The sequence below is a fragment of the Pholcus phalangioides genome, unplaced genomic scaffold, assembly GCF_987345545.1.
Source record: "Pholcus phalangioides strain wild (caught in Gottingen) unplaced genomic scaffold, Ppha-v1.0 ptg000003l_1, whole genome shotgun sequence".
NCBI classification, from domain to species: domain Eukaryota; kingdom Metazoa; phylum Arthropoda; class Arachnida; order Araneae; family Pholcidae; genus Pholcus; species Pholcus phalangioides.
Genome location: NW_028301596.1, coordinates 13,873,464 through 13,895,519, shown reverse-complemented (window position 1 = coordinate 13,895,519; position 22,056 = coordinate 13,873,464). Strand labels below are relative to the sequence as shown.

At 35.5% G+C, this 22,056-nt stretch overlaps 1 protein-coding gene across 1 annotated transcript in view; it reads left to right on the top strand.

The window, feature by feature from the left end:
• LOC149088139 (agrin-like) overlaps positions 1-22,056 on the top strand; it is a 344,527-nt gene that overhangs the window by 232,784 nt on the left and 89,687 nt on the right. The window contains exons 6-10 of the mRNA XM_089244905.1: positions 2,059-2,274; positions 14,203-14,415; positions 15,534-15,628; positions 18,740-18,854; positions 21,053-21,274. Coding sequence (XP_089101031.1) covers positions 2,059-2,274; positions 14,203-14,415; positions 15,534-15,628; positions 18,740-18,854; positions 21,053-21,274 — 861 coding nt within the window. The remainder of the gene's footprint in view (positions 1-2,058; positions 2,275-14,202; positions 14,416-15,533; positions 15,629-18,739; positions 18,855-21,052; positions 21,275-22,056) is intronic.

The following is a 22,056-nucleotide window of genomic DNA, read 5'->3' as shown; positions in this document are numbered from 1 at the left end:
GCTTTAGAAAAATTCCCACTGATATTGGACTTCGCTTTCTTCATGGTTGCGCAATTTTTCCCAAGCACTTTGCGATGCGAACGTGGTGTTGTTGTATCTACTTAGACAAAAACTTTAATGTTGTTAGACAAAAAATTTTAAACGTAAGAAATTTTTGGTAAAGTTATTTTTCGAAGGTTCGAATCGGCAAAAATCTCTGCCGTCCGTAAATAAAAATATCTTTCCCACTGTATTGCAGAGCGAGAAAATAGCGTCATCTCTGTAAGATATTTTTATTTATTCATCAAAGAACGGCACTCAATCTCAAAATAGCTTTGTACGAAAATTCGTGTAGCTAAGATCGTGTAGCTAAATCAGAGCCTATAACTTTGAAAAATTATTTCCGTAATTAATTTAGTTTTCGAGAAATATCGTGAAAAAAAAATAGTTCAAATTATTATAATGAACAAAAATATTTACTTCACTGTCAATTAAAGACGAAACTACTTTTTCAAACGAAAGTGTACACGTAGCGCATATTTCAATAGAAATAATCAATACAATAAACATCAAAACAACACACTTTTGTTTTGTTTCCTTATGGCATCTTTCATTACAATGTCTCAATGGATCCAAAGATTCTAGAGTAAAAAATGTCTCCAAGAGAAATGTAATTGGAAGAAATGTTCTAGACAGAAATATTGGAGAAAATATTTCATTGCAGAGAAACATAATTCTTAGAAATGTTCCAGACAAAAAATTTATTCAGAAAAAATATTCCAAAGAATAAATAATAAAAGAGATAAAACACAACTATATACATACATATATTGTAGATGAAAATAATTCCATGCGATTTTCCTGACGAAAATAATTCAGAGAAATGTTCCACAATAAGTAACTTACAGAAATATTCCACAGAAAACTATTTAGCGTAGAAAAAGAAACAGAAAAATTCCAGAGAAAATAACACACGAAAATAAAACAGGTGTATTCCACAGAAAATAAATCACACACACACAGCAAAATAAAAGAGAAATATTCCAGAGGAATATTTTTCCCCTATTGTTGAATGTATTGTAAGAGTTATGGAAACAGTTTTGAACAGAGTAAAGAATACATTAATTAAAAAGGGCAATGATGCATGATATATTTTATATTGAGCTTCACAATAAGTAATTTAATTCTAAACTCTTTTATTCCAAAATACATTCAAACTGAGATACATTGAAACGTATCTAATAAATACAATAACACCATTGCAAAAAAATATATTCAATTAATTCTGGGCCTGCTGGAAGGTCTCTTCAGTCCCTAAAGACTACAAAGTGTTTGTTTGTATTATATGTGTATGTATTGATCATTTTTGTCGCACCACGGTCATTTTCTGTACACTAAGGCTAATTAGACCGAGACCTGCAATTTATTGCCGATTCCGAACGGCAGGCTTGTTTTTTTTATACTCGTTGGGAGGTTGATGCGCTAACCACTCGATGAAGGACTCCCTGCGGTAGCAATTTTTTTCTGTGGTCATGTCGCCGTTTTTGTTGTACCCCTGTGTCAGGAAAGTTTTCTGACAAGGGGCCGTTCAAGTATTACGTAAGCAAATTTTTAGCCATTTTTGACCCCCTCCCCCCAGTCATCAAAAGTCAGCAAATCAGAAACCCCCTCCTCTCCCCCCCCTCATATATGATGACGTAATACTTGCACTGCCCCCAAGGACGAACCGGGTATCGAACTCGTGACATCTCTAAACATCCTTTGGCAAGTATCTTATCGACCTGGGCTACCGCGCCCCAGTATTTGTATTTGTATGTATTTGTGTATTATATATTGGTATTTGTGTATTATATTTTGGTATTTGTGTATTATATGCTGGCATTTGTGTTTTATATGCTTGCATTTGTGTATAATGTATAATCCGTGAAAAATAAAATAATTTCGAAAAATCAACCAGAATATGGTAGAAAATAGATACAACATGGTAGAAAAAGCTAAGTAAATAAATTTACTTGCATCTAACAGATGTTTTATTCATTGCGAACATGCCGTTATCCGATTTTCTTTTCCATGTTTCAGGAGCTAATCCCTGTGAGAGCTTGGAATGTGGACCGGGTGAAGGATGCGACATCGACAGGTACGGGATCGCAACCTGCCGCTGTCCACCAGTTTGCGAACCGGTGATGAGACCAGTCTGCGGGTCGGACGGTCGGTCATACCATAACGAATGTGAGCTCATACGACAAGCATGCATATCAAAAAGAGAAGTCACCCTCTCATATCGAGGAGAATGCGGTGAGAATTTTCATCAATTGTTTAATTTTTTTTTTTCACTTTTTATAGACAATGAAACTAGACAAATAACCAAGGCCCTGGATGTTGTTACGCGAAAAAATCTTGAAAAAAATGGCTTTAAAAAATGCCCTAACAAATGGGAAAATTTTTGTTAGGAAAACCGGTTACGTTTGAAAGTGGAAAGGAAAAGTTTTGATAGCATCAAAATTGTATACATGTAAATTTTTTTTCTCAACGTTTAGATTTCATCAAAAAATAACAATTTTTCTGATAAATGAGTTATACTTCGTGAATTCGTTATTAACACTGGTGCTATGACACCTCCCCCCAACCCCACAAAGGTGGGGATGACAGGGCTCCAGTCCGGGGTTCCAGAGATGTGATTCTATACATTTTTTTTTTATACTATAAATTCACTATTGAGAGGCCCGTGAAGGATATGACTGAGAGGGGGAGGACTGTTGCTATATATTGATGCAATCAGTATTCTCTCATATATTTTTTGTCAATCCTTTCTATTGTCAAAAAATATATAAAGTGAAAAAAATATCCGGAAAATGCCAAGAAATGCCCCAAAACTCAAAAATAAAAAATTGAAAAAATATCCGAGAAATGCCCAAAAACTCAAAAATGAAAAAGTGAAAAATTATCCGGGAAATGCCAAGAAATGCCAAAAAACTCAAAAATGAAAAAGTGAAAAAATATCCGGGAAATGCCAAGAAATGCCCCAAAACTCAAAATTAAAAGTGAAAAAATATCCGGAAAATGCCAAGAAATGCCCAAAAACTCAAAAATAAAAAAGTGAAAAATATCCGGGAAATGCCAGGAAATGCCCAAAAACTCAAAAATAAAAAAGTGAAAAAATATCCGGGAAATACCAAGAAATGCCCCGAAACTCAAAATTAAAAGTGAAAAATATCCGGAAAATGCCAATACCCCAAATGAATTACCCCAAAACTCAAAAATAAAAAAGTGAAAAAATATAGGAATGCCCAAAAACTCAAAAATTAAAAAGTGAAAAAATATCCGGGAAATACCAAGAAATGCCCCAAAACTTAAAATTAAAAGTGAAAAATATCCGGAAAATGCAAGAAATACCCCAAAACTCAAAAATAAAAAAGTGAAAAAAGGCATAAAAATGCAAGTGTCATCAGCATCCTATCCCTGCTAATAACCATTAAAGAGTTCCATGATTCAACAGAAATTCAAAAGGCTTTCAAAGCCAATAAATCATACATTTGAGTCGAGTTCTTTTTTTGAGGCTGAAGAAACGATTTTTAGCATCAAAGCAGCATCGATCACAACCAAACACTCAAAATCGCTTCCAAAACGATCAGCACCTCGTATACAAAATGTATTCCGTATTTTTCTTGCTGAAAACAAATGTTTCTCAAGAATTTTCTGCGATTCAAAAGCTCCTTAATCTCATTTGTTCGTCTCTCATCTTCCTTTTGTTTCTTTATGATTTCTTTTATTTTCGATTTTTGTTCTTAACGGAACGTCGAACATTCACTCAACCGTATTTAAATATCGAGTACCTCTTTGTTCCGACTCGGATTCGTATAAATTCATATTTAATTACATTACAAGTTAATATTATCTCCGCTGCTTCAAATCAGCCGTAAATGAATTCAATAAATAATTATTCTGATTATACTTTCATGACCCTTGGAATGATCTCCAGATTATTCTCTGGAAAAAAAATTGTTATTTTTTCTTTATTTATTACGTACAACACTGTCAAGGTTACCAATACACATACGACAACAAAAGGATTAAAAATGATAACTAAAGATCGTGATATGATGAAATGAACACTATCAAAAAATTAATTTTAGGCTTATTCTGAATTTAAGTTATCACAGCCGTTCCATTATAATAACTAGGGCTAGGACTTTTATGCCCAAAAACCGGCCGAATATGATCCATAAAAAATGTATTTATGCCCAAAAAAGCGCCTTTATAAATAGGTCGACCATATTTCCTCTGAAAATTATGGAATGTCGCCGATTATTGTCAAAAATTATTGCCCGAAGTACAGAAGTGAAATTGCCATTGTTGCTAATATCGCTGAGAAATCGTCAATTATTACGAAAAACTATGTCAAAAGTAAGTAAAATTGTCAATTATTGCTAATACTGTCAAAAAATTGTCAATTGTGGGAAATTCTCAAGAGATTGGGAAAAAAAAATTTCTTCATTGTTCTACTGAAATATTCAAAATAATGCTCTAAAATACGAAAATATGCCTCAAGTATGAAAATTGAAAAATGCCTTAATTGCTGAAAATCATGGGGAAAAAAAACCTTAAATTTACTGGAAATCAAAAAAAATGTTTTATCACGTAAAAATAGCAAAAAATATGAAAAATCTGTAAAAAATATTTTATTTATTATTTTTTATTCAATATTGCTTGGCCAAAGCCTCTAAAGGGGATGCGATTGTGAAATTTGACAAAGAGGATACGGTTGATGTTACAAAGACAAATCGGAAACTGTTGTACAATCAATATGCATTGTCATAGAAATTATAACCCTAATAAAAACCGTTACAAAGTCGCAAATGTTTTCAAATTTAAACCAAGTCATTTTTCATTCAATGTAAAATACCAAGACAATTCTATCCAATATAGCATCCGAACTCAGCTCTGTCGCACTCCTTTTTGTTGCAAAGAAATGAATAAAATACGTTTTTCGTTCACTAAAACTGTGTGTTTCCACCTTTACCATTGATATTGGGGAATCTAGCGCATAAGTGTGCATGCATTTAATCAATTATTGCAATTTTATTGTTATTTTCTAACTGAATGCATTTTTATTATAACTATTAGAACTACTACGTGACGATACATGCACGTCGTAAACATTCCTCCGCAGATTTAACTGCGTACATTATTTAAAAATGAATAATATAATTAATCCTTTGAGAAGGAAATTTTTCTTCAAGCTTTCAATATAACGAACCTCTAAATACAATGTCTGTTTCCCGTGGAACGATGAGGGCGTTACAATGAATATCGACTGTATCAACGGATATGCTGTAAAAAGTTGAATTTTTAATATTTAGTATATACTTTTAAGTAAACCTTGTGTTTTATAATCCCACTAAACGAAACTCTGTGGATTTGTAGTGAAAGTTTGTTCAAATCTAGTAAAGTTATCGATATAAAATGCAAAAGTTCAAGAACATTCCCCCAGGGACGTTTTTGTTAGCTCTATAGTGTCAATATGATCAATTTAGTGTACCAAGACATCGGTTTCATTACTCTATCTTTGTCCGTTCAAGAATTATGACCTTTTTAATATCTCCTGTATTGTGGCACAGCATCCTAAAACGAGATTTTAACACCCGAATGGCGTGGTTTTAAGATGCTCGTCTACCGCCGTGAATTTTGCTGTCCCGTCCAGGTTCGATTCTGGGGAAAGAACATAGGTAGCACCAATTATTTTTCCTAACGAACTGGAGACGAGACGACCACCGATAGATGGCACTTTCATTTCCAGCCCAACTCGTTAACGGTGGAAATTGCGTATAGCGATATGGCCAAAGTTGTTGTGTGAAGTAACATCGTAGAATCATTTCCAACCTTTCCGAATAATTTCGAGATACCCGAGAGCAAAAAAGATGAATAATTGGGGCACATATGTCACATGGAAAATTTCATGTTTATTTGAATAACTTTTGAAATACTGTATAGCCGACAATGTCACAAAAGTTTGGAATCTAACGTATACACTACTTAATGAGAAATGTTAAAACGCTACTGGTGTCAAATTAATGAACTTTTTATGCTGTCTCGAAATTAAAGTTATGCTGTCTTCATCTGACAGTCTCGCCCATTTATATATTTCCTATAACTTACGAAATTCGATTCCTACGCGTATAAATGTCATATTTCCTGACGGGGTACACCAAAGGTCTTCGACCTTTTTCCTAGTCACGGGCAATGTCTGCACCCATCATCAAAATAAGAGCGGTACGTTTGACGTACGAATGCATGAAATCAGGATGATTTTAATCTTTGAATGCAATTTGTACAATGTTCAGTCGGAACTTCGATCGGGTGCTCGCGAGCACGAAATCGGACACGAGTATTGAGGACTCTGGGAGTGCTACAGGAAGCACCATGGTATTCGCGAGCAACGGAGCAACAACGGGTGGAAGATGCCTGGCGTACACCGTCGAAATATAGTATGTTCATGACCAATGCATGCGTAAAATTACGAGAAAGTGTATTTTGAAAGAATCTACTGAACGGTTCTAACATAAAAGTACCCCTTGTCAAATACTTCTCATGGTTTATGTAAAAAAAAGGAAAAAAAAGCATTCTATATATGCTATAGTGTTAACCTCTGGCAACAATAACTATAGTCATTAAAGACTTCGAATTTAATTCGCTCCTCAGATAAATGTCCAAGACAATGGAAATAACAACATTATATATGTTATATTTATTGTTTAATATAAAAAGATTTTTTTCTGTTCTTAATTACCTTGGCTGCAATCTAATTGCGTCCGTATCATAAAATTCCCTCAAAAAAAACTCATCTAATTACATTTTACTAAATAATAATAATAAATGTAATTTTAAAATATTTCCCTCTAAAAAAAGTCCCTTAATGGGATAGATGTTCTTGACAACTTTTCTTGATAAAAATATTTTTCTTCCTCATAAGTATTTTTATTTCAATTTAATTGAAGGAAAAAAGGTATTTAATTACATGTCGAATGAAGAATCGTTGAGACGTTTTCACCAAGTATATCTTTTAATTTTTTGAGGGGGGAAAAATAATAACGTTTCTTGTTTGTCATTCAAATATTATTTGAAACAATTTTTTTTTTCAAGTACCTGCATACTTCAATCTGAAATTATTAAATTATTCATTGTTTTATTTATTTAACATTCATTAATCATCCCTTGCCTCGAGTCATAATATTTATTTCCCATAAATGTGCGGCCTGATATATTGGTCGAATTTTTTTTTCCGTATTTATTAACTGATTATTTCTTCATTTAATTTGATAGAGTTCTCTTGCATAAAAACTTAAATTTTTGAGAAAATTAAGTGTTTTCGTTGCTTCAAGTATGACTTGAAATAATGGTGGATATTGGGGGCATTCTTTAAATAAGATGTTAAGTTCTTAAATTTTACTTCTAAGAAAATAGTTTATCTTTTTGATTAGTATCAGTTTGATTTCAATATTAACTTAATTAATTGAGGTATTGAAAAAATTATGCGCATTAATTGCATAAGTTACACTGCTCAACAAAAGAAAAAAATATTCCCAGGAAATTTTCAATGGTTTTAGTGTGCATTGGGGCTGCTGACTTTAAAACGTGTTTGTTTTGCCGAACTGGCTATAGTTTTTGAGATCAGGCATACTCTCAACATTTAAATATAATCTGCAGCCGTTAATTTTTGCTTTCAATTTTTATTTATTTTCCTATTTTATTTAATGCGTGATAGCATTTATGTTATGATCGAATATCAGTGATCTCAATTTATTGATAATAAATTTATTATTGATTTACATGTCGAATGTGATTTGTATGCTGCTTATGTACTACCATCGAAATTTAATTTTCACTTTATTTCGAAAAATAGAGCCAATCTTAGAAAACCAATGCCAGATTCGGAATCGGCGACCCAAAATCACTCTAAAATCACTAAAAAAACTTTGAGAACAAAATCAGTGTTGAGCAGTGTAATCATCCATTCTTTTTAAACCGCCAACAGCTCTAGTCCATCATAATTTATATGAATTGGCGGGTAATTTGAAAACCAATGGGTATTTGAATCACAAATAGCACAAGACGAAATGAGCACAAGAACGAATAAAATGGCATCGGGTATTACTCAAAACCAAAATAACTTTGTGTTTTCGAAACCTCTAAGCCTTTAGAATAGGAGGGCATGACCTTTTTAGTCGATATTTCCATCGCTGGTGGATTAGAAACTCGTGCGTGCGTGCGTGCGTGCGTGCGGTGACCATTTGGTACATATTTTAAGGGACATTCCCGTCATTTTGGTAATCCCAACTTCTATGAAGTGTCACTTTTCTCCTTTACTTCCCACAGGGCTTACCTGAAGTATCAAAATCAGGAATCAATATTATTTTCTTGACTTATAAATTGTATTACAATAATATCATGTAATAAATTATACTAATATAAATACATTCATCTCACGTGTTTGTTTGTTATGTGGTTTCGTGAATTTCATTTTTACTCATTGTGACTTGTGGCTTTCTATTTCCTGCCATTGGCCATTTTTATGCAGTTTCAGCCCTTAAACAACTTTACTTGCCTTTCAAAAAAAAAATTGGCTGCAATTGCATTTTTATTTGCCTTTGACAATTTTTTCAGCTATAATTGGCAACTTTCATACATCAGTATCATTACTAAAATATATGACAAAGCAACTGCAACAATTCGTTAGATAAAGGAAAAGCAAAGATTAAACTTGGAGAAGGAGTCCGACAAGGTGGTACTTATCTCACCAAAACTCATTACTGCTGTTTTAGAAGAAATATTCAGGAAAATGTATTGGGATGAGAAAGGAATTAAAGTAAATGGAGAATTTCTCAACCATTTGCGTTTTGCGACGACATTGGTACAAAAACTGGCGAAGTCAAGTATTCATGTGGGTTTGAAAATTAATCTGCAAAAGATTAAAGTTATGTTCAACTCCTTTGCGTTGAAAAAGATGATCTTGCTTAACAACACAGAGCTAGAAGAAGTAGAAAATAGCTGGGACAAGAAATTACAATGGACAACGGCATCATTAATGAAATAAACAAAAAGATCAAGATCTGATGGCACAAACTGTGTAATTCTGAAGAACCACGTACTATTATGCCGGAAAAGAAAAGTATTCAACCAGAGTGTGCTACCAGCACTAACTTACGAGCTGAAACATGGACTCTCACAAGACGATACAAAGGCTACAGACAACACAAAGGAACATGGATAGATGTATGTTAGGCATTACAAGGAGAGACAGAAAACAAATCACTTGGATGAAAAGCCACACAAAGGTATATGATATAGTGGAAATAATTAAACGTTTAGAATGAAAATGAGATGGACATATTGCAAAAAGACAGGACAACAGATGGACCACACGGATTGGTACACCCATGGTGTTAAACCTCCGAGAAGGCGAGTCCACGCAAGATGGATCGACGAGATCAGAAAAGTGGCTGGAGTCAGTTGAATGGCTAAGACATCAGACAGAGTAAAATAAAAAAAATTAGAGACTTTCATCCAGCAGTGGATTGAAAATTATTTATGATGATGATGATGGTGATGAATTGGCAACTTTACTTGACTTTGACAATTTTTTCGTGATGATTGGCGATACCACGTATGGATCCTGATTTCCCATATTTTTGCCAGAGAAATATGGTCAGCGTAAGAATTTATCGTGTTTTCCGTATTGATACTTTTCTAAAGTACACCTTTCGTGGGCCGTGTAGAAGCCATTGGCTGAGCAAATTTGGTTCGCAGTAATTTCGAAAATTATAAGCTATAAACCCAACTTTGTGCTTGTATTCCAAGTGAGGAAGGACGAATTGTTCATTAAAACACAAAATCGAATTGTACGGTAACTGCATCGACCGTTTCCCTCGTGATATCAGTACGAAGCTCTCTTGATAACCATACGACACCATAATAGTAAGAATATCGTCGAAATAACCTTATAATGCACGTCTTCCATCAAATTTTGCCACACAACGCTATCTGGTACACTCAGTGGCCACTTTATTATGACCACCTGACAGTTTTAAGCAAATGAGCTATGACATCACACCATTTCCGCTAGAGGGCTAGTATAAAAAAGGAAAACTTTTTGTACTAGTTTTGAACTAGTTTGTTGTACAAACTAGTTCTTGAGACAGTAGTGTAGGTGCATTGTTTGTAAAGATATGAGAGAAAAAGTTATATGTACTCGATGGACTTTGAACATAGAATGATTGTAGGAACTCTGAGCCATGAAACGAGTACCAGCGAAACGCGGCATATGTAAAATGTTCAAGAGCAGCTGTAGTTTGAGATTGAACAGTCAGGCAAAAAACTGTCTCAACGTGCAACTTGTGATCGTCACCGACTGGTGAATACTCGTGCGGAACGGGGAGATTTATGAAAGGCAAAAGAACGGTAACAGTGCAGCAATTGCAACAGATTTTAATCAAGGATCGTCGCAAAGGATCTCTAAACGCACTGTCAACCGCGAAATGCAATGTATGGGATATGCAAGCCAGGGAGCAGCTCGAACACCGTTGCCGTCTGCCGCTAACAAGAGAAAACGTCTCGAATTCACTCAGGAGTGCAAGAATTGTGGATTATTGGAAACGAGTTATATGTCCGATGAATCATATTTTCAGTTACAGTGTGCAGGATGGGCAGGTTAGAATTTGGAACAGCACGAAAGCATGGATGCCAGGAGCGTTGCAACAACCCTTCGAACGTAATGGTTTGGGGGAATGTTTTACTGGCATGCTTCGGGTCCTTTAATTAGTGTTCATGAACGTCGGAATAAGACATTGCTGACCAAATGCATCCCGTTGTGTTTATCTCAAGTGCGATGGCTACTTTCAACAAGATAATGCGTCCAGCCAAAAAGTGGGGGGGGGGGGGGGGGTTGTATATAATTGGTTTGAGGAACAAGAATGGGAGTTACCTTTGCTTAGGTGCCCCCCCCCCCAATCCCATCGAGTATTTGAAAAAGTCCTCATTCATCTAGATCCACAACCATCTGATATCACACTATTGGAAAGTGCTATTCATCGGGCATGATCTCAGATTTCACAAATGGCATATCAACATCTCGTAGAGTCCATGCCAAGAAAAATCAACTCTGTATTGAAAGCAAAAGATGACCCAACGAAACATTGATGAGGTGGTCATACTCAAGTAGCCAGCCACTCAGTATATAAGGATTGAATTATTTTCAATAACTTCAACTTTTTCCACTGCAATAGAATTGAAAGTATTTACGAAATGGAACGTAATCCAACACATACACTCACACAAAAACAGATAACAAAGATAAAAGTTGATGAAAAGTGTGTTCCGCGTTTTTCCTTCGAAGAAGAGCAAAGATTCAATTGTTGGAAAACGCCGGAATTAATGACGCGTATAGAGAAGACGTGTTGATTCTAGAAATAGTTATTTTATTGCCGGATATAAATCCAGTCCGACGAAAGAAAATAATGTGTGTTTTTTTTACCTTTCTCTTTTGTGCCGAACCCAGAAAGAATACTTCATATAAAAATAAGCCAAAATATATAAATAAAAAGGTATAACCAACCACACCCTCTTTTCTAACCTCACGGCCCATTTATTCCATTTTTAAAATTGTTTTCGGCAGCCACGGGATACGTTAGGCATTATAGTTCCCATAAATCCTATTTAGAGAGAAAAATTGAAGAGCATAGAATTGAGAGAGAAAGAAAGAGAGCAAAACATTTCTTGAAACGATTGAGGAAAAAAAAATAACTTTTTTCACATTTTTGAAATGGCGTAAAGGAAATCTCCTTACATCTCTGTAAACTCGTATTTTTGAGAAATAATAATCAATTTTTCACCTGCAAGAATACTCGCGGTTCAATTTTAAGTCTGTGTATTTGCAATAAATTGAAATATTATATACAAAGAATGATTTTAAAAGATGTTCGAAAATATTTGCGGAAACTTAAATTATTTTTCTTTAAAGGAAATAAAATGTTATCGCATTATATTTTTTTTTATGTCGAATGACTGTTATTTCAATTTGGCTTTTCCCCAACTTATAAATTTTAAAATTGCATTTACTTCTCCCATTTTTTTTTTCAGAGAGTAATATAATGCAATGGACGATCGAAATTCTAGAAAGAATCTTTCGTTATATATATTTAAAATGGATATTATTATTATTATTATGATGATATTCATTCGATTCAGTCAGTATTCCGAGATTACTTACTAGCGTATTTGTATAATATCAAGTTTTATGTATATATTCGAGAATAAATATTTATTATAACGTTATTATTGTATATCTTCATAGAAATTGGGAAGAATGATATATTTTGGGTTTTCCCTTTGATGTACGTACTAAATTGGAAATGTTTGTGCGGGATGCTTTTCTGTTATTTTTAAATGTTCCCTTACACAGTAGGTATTCCTTTCGTTTGTTTAATAGGATTTGAATTCATGCTGGCATTATGCCTCCCTTGGGACACGGAAAATATTCAGCATTGCTTCAAATAAATTTCTTAAACATCGGATGGATGTATTTGCATGACTGACTATACTGTATATGACCAATGCAATCCAATACCGAAGATTTGATATCATTGGCTTGTATAATTAAATTTTCTTTTGTTTTGAGCTGTCTATAGCCGTAAGTATTTATCAAAAAAGCCATAAAATGTTGAGAACGTCATAATATAACCGGAGTAAAATTTTAAAAAATTCTAGAACTTACCAGTGAAGTTCGTATTAGTGATTCAGTCATTAACTTGATACTGAACCACCTTTTTTGTATTTCTCCAATGAGATTGAAGCACGTATAAATGATGGGAAGAGTGGTCGCCACTATTTAAATCTTAAAAAATACTTATCCGGGAAATCTTATAAAACAAGCTCAATGCTCTCTGATTATACACAGAAAATCACGGTATAATGAGAACAGAGTTGATGTTTGAAGGTGTTGAGAACAGAGATATGTTTGGTATGTTGCTATGATGTGCGATTAACGTAATTGTAGCTTGTGTAATACATAAGCTGTGTATAGCACCATTTGTAAATAAGTTTGTGGTAAATACTTTTTGCATAAGAAAACGAACTTCTAGTGCAGTGGTGAGCGAACCGTGTGTCGCGACCCCCGGGGGGGGTTGCGTCAATGAACTAGGGGGGAGGGGATCCGCTAGAGATTCTCCAAATTAAAAACTTCCAAATGAGAAATTCATTTGTCATTTCATGTGTCAAAACTGAAGAATGCCTTCATTCAGCTGAGCTAATTACCATTTTTCATACAATGTAATTTTATCAAATTCTACTTGCACAGTAATCAATATATCGGCTCCATCATGCCAGAGTCGCAAATGTGGAATGTCCTTGCAAAAAAAAAGAACGTGGGAAATGTCGTTTGGATGTTTACTCTACCTATGTTACTCTATGGAAGTTATTTTCCTAAACCGTTTTGTAACGTGTGTTTCAATAGGGATACGCATTCGCAGGCACAACTTAGATAGCAAAACAAAATATCCAAACAGCTGATAAGAAAAAACGAAAATTCGTACATTCGTGCTTTTGGCATGCAGCGAGTGATATCAAGTTAGTACTTTTACAGAAGGACTTAGAGATAATCACCGGATGTTTCGAAATTTTATATATCTTAAAAATTAAAAAAGCAGAATATAATGATAAGTAATATGTGAATATACGGGAAGAAATGCGTCAACGTTTTATGAACAATTTTTGCTAATGGGTCGATTTCAAGTGTATAATCATTTTGAAATCGTATGATGCTTTCGTAATCACCCTGTGTACGAAAATACCTCGCTACACTTCCATCTTGCATAAAGGACACTAACTACATCAAAAGTAAATATTTATGATATTAAAAAAAGGAAATATCTTTGGAAGTCAATATAAGTCCTAATTAAAACCGAAAGAAGTGTTCTGAAAAGTGCTTTTGAGACAGTACATTTACTTATAAAAATTGGAATGTTCCGGTTTTCCGGGCATTCCGAATTTATGATCAGCCTATGTAGGGGTCACCAATAAATGTTTTGGTTAAAAGGGGGTCGTGTGTCAAAAAGTTTGCGCACCACTATTCTAGTAGAATCAGATAAAGACTATGGTTTTTCATCGAGAATGCATATGGTTGTTTCAACAGTGTGCACGATTATAAATGATCAGTATTATGTCTAATTCAAGGTGAGAGGGGTCCATGCCACAATCACGAGTGTTCTTTCGGCTCGGTGTGCGTGATCAGAGCAGGATACGCAGTTTGTGATTGCCCGAGTTGCACAGAAGAGTTCGAGCCTGTGTGCGGTACGGACGGAATATCCTATACGAATCTCTGCAAGCTGAAAAGGGAAGGATGCGAGCAAAAGATTCACATCGAAGTAGCTTACACGGGGCTCTGCAGTAAGTAGTGCCTTTATTGGCCCACGAAATTTGGGAAGTTTATTCAGATAGCCAGAAATCGTATTAACGATCAATTCTTTGTTATAGAAATAATTTATGTATGTTACGGTAAATGTGATGAATTTGTTATTATACATAATAACTGGTTATTATGCATACTTACCAATCGTCTTGGTAAGTTTTACGAATGCGAATGCGCATAATACCGAATCGTCGTTGGTAAATTTGATAAATACTTGAAATTTGCCGCTTTTATCTGTGATTATGCACAATACCCTGGTGAATTTTATGAATATGGAAAAAAATGAAATGAGTCTAGTATGTGACATGAACATAGTCGCACCCCGATATAATGATAATAAATTTTACGATCAGACCACGGTATAATGATACAGTACATATATGGATTGATTATCCTGACTGATATATCATATAGTATGATTTGCCATGTTTACCAACGACGCAAGGCTGGGGTACTATGCATAAGCACCGGTAAAAGTGATAAATGCAAGGAAATTTATCAAACTTACCAAAATGCTTGGTAAGTATGCATAACAACCGGTTATTATGTATAATTACCGCATTTATCACATTTACCCTAACATACATTTATCTCGACAGGCTTATATTTTATACTCTCTTTACACCATTTTTTCTGGATACGTAAGTAGTAATCATTTGAGTGACTAAAAGGTGTGTAAGGCCAGGATTAAACTACAAAAGTTTCATAAAAGTTCATTTATATAACTTGAAAAATTCAACCAATAAGGTTATTACATTCAAACGAATGCAACCACGATGACCCTATTGGTTAATTTTTTTCAAGTTTTATAAATAAACTTTTATGCAACTTTTATGGTATGATTCCAGCATAACAAAAGAGAGGCCGTGTCATATACGGTACATATTAGACCGGAGAATTACACTTTAAAAAGTTTTGTACAAGCTCTTTCAAAAACTTGAAAAATCTAACCAATAAGCTTTTTGGTTTTTTTTTTTTTTTTTTTTCTAGTTTTGTAAAAGATCTTTTACCAAACTTTAATAGTGTAATCCTGGCCTTAGAGATATTGACTTTTAGAAAGTAATAATTTATAGTCTTCTTTTTTCTTTTTCCACAGATGGTTGTGAGAATAAGAGATGCGAATTCTATGCGGTTTGTGAAAGCGATGACAAGAACGAAGCTCGTTGTATTTGTCCTCATTCTTGCATCAAGGTAGGTATACTAAATATTTTGTCCAATCCGATTCAATTCTTTAAGAAATACGATTGCCGGGTGGAGAAAAAGCTTTAGTTTGGTGGTGCATCGAATTTCAATACCAAATGTCGAATTACGGAGCAATTTTTTTCCACACGAGTGTGTGTGGGAAATTCATTAATTTTCTTCCATACTCGAGCTAATTTTCCTATGATGTATTTGAATGCGGTTTGCGAAAAAATTATTCTCACGAAGAAATTTAATTTTTTTCAAAAAAAAAACTTTCAAATTTTTATGTATAGATGGCACTGCACCACAGAAAATCACTGGAAATATTGCAAAAGATTATACAAGGAGTTCGGGGGGGGGGGCCCATTTTACGGTAACTAGAGGACCCTTTGACAATGTACATTCAAATACGAGATTCAAAACAACGTGTGCTAATATAAATATATACACAAAAGTTCCAGGCTGTACAAAACAAATGAGTAAAAATAAAAAATAAATCTTGGGGGGGGGGGGCCTTTGCGTGGGACCTAAATGACCCGAGAGAGTCCTGAATATTTAGATACAATTTTAAAAACCATGTGCAACCGAAGTAAGTACGAAAATGATCAGGTTTCAATCAGGTTTTCAATGAGTTCGGGGCCACCTATTCTAGAGTGCCTAGAGGACCCTCTGGTAACATGCATTCATATGCTAGATTTAAAAAAACGTATACAAGTACACATATTTGAACAAATTGCCCCACGTTGGGAATCACCGTCTTGGACCAAATTTTAACGTCCACAGCAGTGGTGCACAAGCTTTTCGGTCCACGTGCCAGATATGCCGTATTTCTGCCGTTAGCGGGCAAGAAACGTGTGTGTTTGTGTTTGTTTTTAATGTCTGATTTATTCGCTTACTTTCAGCAAAGCTTGGTTGAATTTTTTAAATCAAGAATTAAGATTATTTTCATGACTTATAAATTGTATTTTTTTTATGACTATTATGACTCTAATTATCTCATAATCAATTACAGTCATGTGAATATATTCATTTCCCATGTTTATCAAACATGCTTTTTTTATATAAATTACCTTTTCATTTGCAGTACCCATCATGTTTCACGATTGGCAATTTTTCAGCGATAGTTGGCAACTTTCGTTGGCTTTGACAATTTTTAATTTTTTTTTTTTGGCGGTAGTTGGTAACCTTTAAAATGTTTTCTATTGTAATTTTCGACTTCAGTTGCCCTTGAAAACAAAGTTTCGACGGTAATCGGCAACTTTACTTGCTTTTTCAGTTTTTTGGCTGTAATTGGAAACTGTTTGTCTTTGCCAATTCTTTTTTCAATGGGTGACGATGTCTCACATGGATACCGATTTCAGTATTTTTATGAAGGAAATGTCGTTAGCTTAGGTATTTACCATTGTAGATATTGATACTTTTCTACCGGAACATCTTCACTATCCCATCTCGGACGGATATCATGGTATTGTGTGGAATGACTCTAGATGTGGATGCATAACAAAGTCGATATATCATCTTGCGATTTTTTATGTAACTTCCTATAAACCCAATTCACAATTTTTCCATCGGCCGTCGAACTATTTTTTATATGAGTGTAGACTTAGCTTAAGAAAATTATAATTTGAGCTCAAGAAAATCGTACTTTGACCAAAACGGCATTTGCGAATTCCGGCACATTATTTCTATTTTTTTTTTTTTTCATTATTATCTAAGCTCTACTAATTGGGGTATTTCCTTATATTGATCCTCTATTCCGTGTGATCAGATTGTCTGTTCACAAAATTGTCAAGTTACAAGGCGTCGAATTTTACAAGGCACCACTGGTTGTGAATCCAATTCTGATTCAACGATATTCAGATCATGAATTAGACTCCGATGCGACTCTCCTCCGGTCCCTGCAGTTTTAATTAAAATCAACGCTTCATCTCTGTATGAGATCCATAACTGGATCTTCTTTTCTTCGGTGCCTTCGGGAAGAATTCCGCGAGGCTAAAATGACAAGGACACGGAGAGGAAACAAGGTTCATGCTTTTAAACTAATATTATGGCAGTAGCAGAGCATCCGAACAGCTGTCATATTTTGGCTGATTCATTCCGCCTCTTTCAAAATCGAACTAGTTCCTGGAGAACAAAAGCCTTCGTAATCGCATATCCACGGATGCAGCTCTCCCGCAGCTCTCATCAATATCGCCGTAATGACTTATGAAGTATTCAAAGCCCCTCCCGATATATCCGTAAAAGCGTAAAACAATAAAAGCGGGAGACGAGAGGGAGGTGAGAGAAGCCGTTTTCGACGGAAACACCGAATTTAATTACCTGTCAAATCGTCAGGCAAATTTGATTCACCGATGGCTAGATATTAATGTTTTATCTCCCACCTTACGTGGCCAACTTGTGCCTTGCCAGCCAACAGAACTGCACTGTCGTCAGTGTAGTAACCAGTCACACATCGTGTCAAAATTTTTCGTGCTGCCGCATCACAGGAAAAAATAAAGAAGCAGAGATAGGGAGAGTCCGTTGCTTAAAATTCATTAAACACAAGGCAGTGGCGTCTTAGGTATCGACCCGGTGAAGAAGGAACAAGAATCTTTTGTGGCATTGGATGGAGGAGGGAAAACCATTAAGGGTAACTGTGGACTGAATAGATGAGTTTATGCATGTGTACATGAACGAGGAAAGATTTCCGAGACACAGAGCACAGTATATCGCTTCATTCTTCTCTCTTATCCCAACGAAAAAGCACCAAAAAGCTATCCAAGGATGAAGCGAAATTAAAATGAAAGTCATCATTTATTTCACTCCTTTTGCATGCAAATGGCTTTTGATAAGCTAATTAAATCCTACGTCTCGAATGTTTCACTGAAACCTCGCGGAATAAACCTGAAATTTTTGGAAAAAGGATTTTTCAACTTTCCAGCAAATGCAGCCTTCTAAGGATTAGTGACGTCATATAAACTCTAGTTCATATTTTCAGCCTTTAATTATTAATATCTAGTTTTGAGTTTGACGAGATTAAAGATAATGTACATTATTTTAATTAATTGTTATGCATAATGTCATATTATGAGAGTTAATAATTCTCATTGAAGTTAAAAATCTGATTTTTTTTTCTTTTAGTCTGAATCTTTAGTTTGTGGTACAGATGGAGTGACTTACATCAACGAATGTGAAATGAGAGTAGCTGCGTGTAATAAACAGCAGTATATTGTGGTCGGATCACGTGGACCTTGCGGTGAGTATGTGTTGTATGCACAATCACTCTTATCAGACAAATACGTAAATGTCACCTAAATATAGGAGCTGGATTTATGAAGATGGCAACTATTTATTTACACTAATTAGACACGGGACACACTCGTGCGCGTACCCACATACACTGTGTACGATCCACAATTCTGCGATGTAGACACATAGATTTCCTATAACGTTTTGCCAGTTACGTGGAATTTGCCCGAGAGGAGCAGTGGTAAGATGCCCGTCTTCCACTATGAAGGTTGCCATCAAGGTCGATGCGTTCGAATCCAGCCAGAAAAACATCAGAGCAAGTACTTTACATATCGAGCCTGAGCCGACCACCGGTAGATGGCGCCTTTATTTCCTACCCAACTCCAGTAGTTGGAAATTGCCATATTACCATATAGCGATATATGATTGGACTTGGTGTGCGGTAAAGGCAGCAATGTGGAATCGTGGCTAGACTTTTCTTAAGTGAATAGCATCAAAGGGGTTTCTTTTGCTGAACATTAGAAAAGGAATAAGTTCTCTGAATGCTTTCAGTACTTACTCTAAGTCGTAGAAACTTAAACGCGATGATTACATAGAATAACGTAATCAGCACGTATTCCCAAGAGATCGTTACGATCCAGGGAATACTGTCCAGGGAATTTGTTAGTGTTAGTAGACATCCATGCCCGACCCGGGTTGAACAGAACGAATGACAGAACATTTCCCAACACCAGCGATACATTTAAATCATATCATGCTACGCGCACTTAAAAATGCCTCGAATGTCCGTCGTTCAGACTTGACTTATCCGCCATCTTTGTGCGAAATATGACGACAGTATTCTCGCTATAGCCAATCGCTGCTCCCTATCCCTTTTTTTAACGATTTGGAAGTCACATTTTGCCGCCGTAACATGGAGGACGATGAGTCCAGTTATTAAGATGCTTGTGCCTTAGGATACACTATTGTGGTTTGCGACATCTCTAGCACATTCGATTTTTATCAAACTCCGTGGACTCTGTTCCGGAAACATAATAGCAACACACCGTATGATCACTGAAGTTAGAACGTCTAAGCATGATGTTTCAGCTGAGGTTCCGTGATTTTTTTTTTTTTTTGGGGGGGGAGGGGTGTCAATGACAGTTTTTTGGGTTCTTTGACAATTTTTCTTTTTGGTGTTCCGCATCATAAAACATCAGGAACCTGGAAAAATCCAATATCCATAGAGCTTCCAAAGAGGCAAACATTTTTGTTACCATCCAAGCACTGCGCGGGGACCTTATTTGCATAGGGGCTTCTACGATAAGAACTGGCACAGCGATTTATAGCAATACTAGCTGAATACAGAGAATACAGAGGTACAGTTGGTAGGGGTGTGTGACCGCCTCTTTTTTCCTAACAATTTTTATTATTAGTATAGGTGGAAGAGTGAATTTAAAAAATCCGCCCCCTCCCCGTTCGAAGAGCCTGATCCGCTTATGACAGTAAAGATGTAAATTAATAAGGAGTCTTTGTCTGAGTGAACTCTTTCATTTTGCCATTTTGCATTGGGGCTATGACGCTGTTTTAATGGCAGTAGGGACACTTTTTTTTTGTACAAATATTCAAACATTTGTTTGAGTTTTGTGTAGAACAGCTTCACACATTATCTTCAATGGTTTAGCGGAACAGCCTTATAACAATCTAAAGTTCCACGAAGAGTTGTATGCTGGAAACCCTGGTCTAGAGAGGGGGCATCGTTCCCCATCTTGGAGTGACAAAACCAGTTTTTTGTTCCAAGTGACGTCTAACCGTTTGAAGAAGCAGGAATGGGATCAACGATTTGCTGTAGCGATAATAATGACGTCACACTTCATTCAAAGATGGCGGATAAATCAGTCTAGGGTTTCAAGGACAAATAATTGTACTTTCCGTTATTGTCGCCTTTGCGCACGCTTCCGAAATGAAAAGAGAAAGACAATACTGAGGATGGGTGACGTCCGTATTCACCGAATTTATCCAATAAAATCCCGAATTTAACTAATACGTTTCGATCTTTAATTCTTTAACTTGCGATTGCAGTTACACTCTGTCGGTGAATGCTGCCGTAAGTATGTAGTAAGCCTGTGGTATTACCGACATCTCTCACGGTTTCGTTGCGTGCCGTCATTATCATAAAACCAACCGAATAGTCTGATGTAGTTAAAATTATAATTCCTCTTGCAGATCTGTGCCAAAATGTGCATTGCAAACACGGAGCAAGATGTGAGAACGGTCAGTGCGTTTGTCCGACCGACTGCCCAGTCGATCTGTACGAAGCCGTGTGTGCTTCGGACGGAACAACACACTACAACGAGTGCGAGATGCGAAGATCCGCTTGCATACAGAGCAAGGAACTCATTGTCGTATTCTACGGGGAATGTGAAGACGTCGGAAGTTCTGGACAAAGTTAGTTCTTTTTATTAGTATCTATCAATATTTTGTGTTTTTCATAACTGAAACTCGATCATGTCCAGAGTCAAACGATGATATAAGCAATACCACAAGGAAAAAAATCAGTATTTTCTCCATGCCCCCCCCCCCCAAATGGTAGGGCTGGCGGGGGCTACAGCTCGACAACTCATTATTTTTGGTTTATTTTACACAATAATTTTATTATGGAGGGGGAGTCACCAAAGATCTCAGACTGGGGGCGGCCCTCACTCCTGGATGTGGGGGTGATGATTTTCTCTTTCAATGGGTAATATTCGCGGAGATATAACTCATTCAAAGTTAAGGGAAGAATCTCAAGATTTAAGGAAGTCTTAATAGACTACAACTGCTAAAGAATATTTCGAATTTTTCCTCGAGTTTGTCCTTTGTTATAACAAGGAAAGGACGAACTCGAACATGCAATTGCTGCTCTTCCTCTCATGGACAGAAAATGTCACTTACAGAACAATAAAATCAATGAAAAATTGGGATTAGTTTGATAAACATAATATTTTTAAAATAATTCCGGAACCAGTGATAATTTTGACTGATTGAAAATTATAATTCGGGATTCATCGATGACTCGGTACTGGTGAAAAATTAGAATAAGGAGTAAAGTGAAAAAATTAATTGATTGAATAATCGAAATTAATTAATTGAATAATCGAAATTAATTAATTGAATAATCGAAATTAATTAATTGAATAATCGAAATTAATTAATTGAATAATCGAAATTAATTAATTGAATAATCGAAA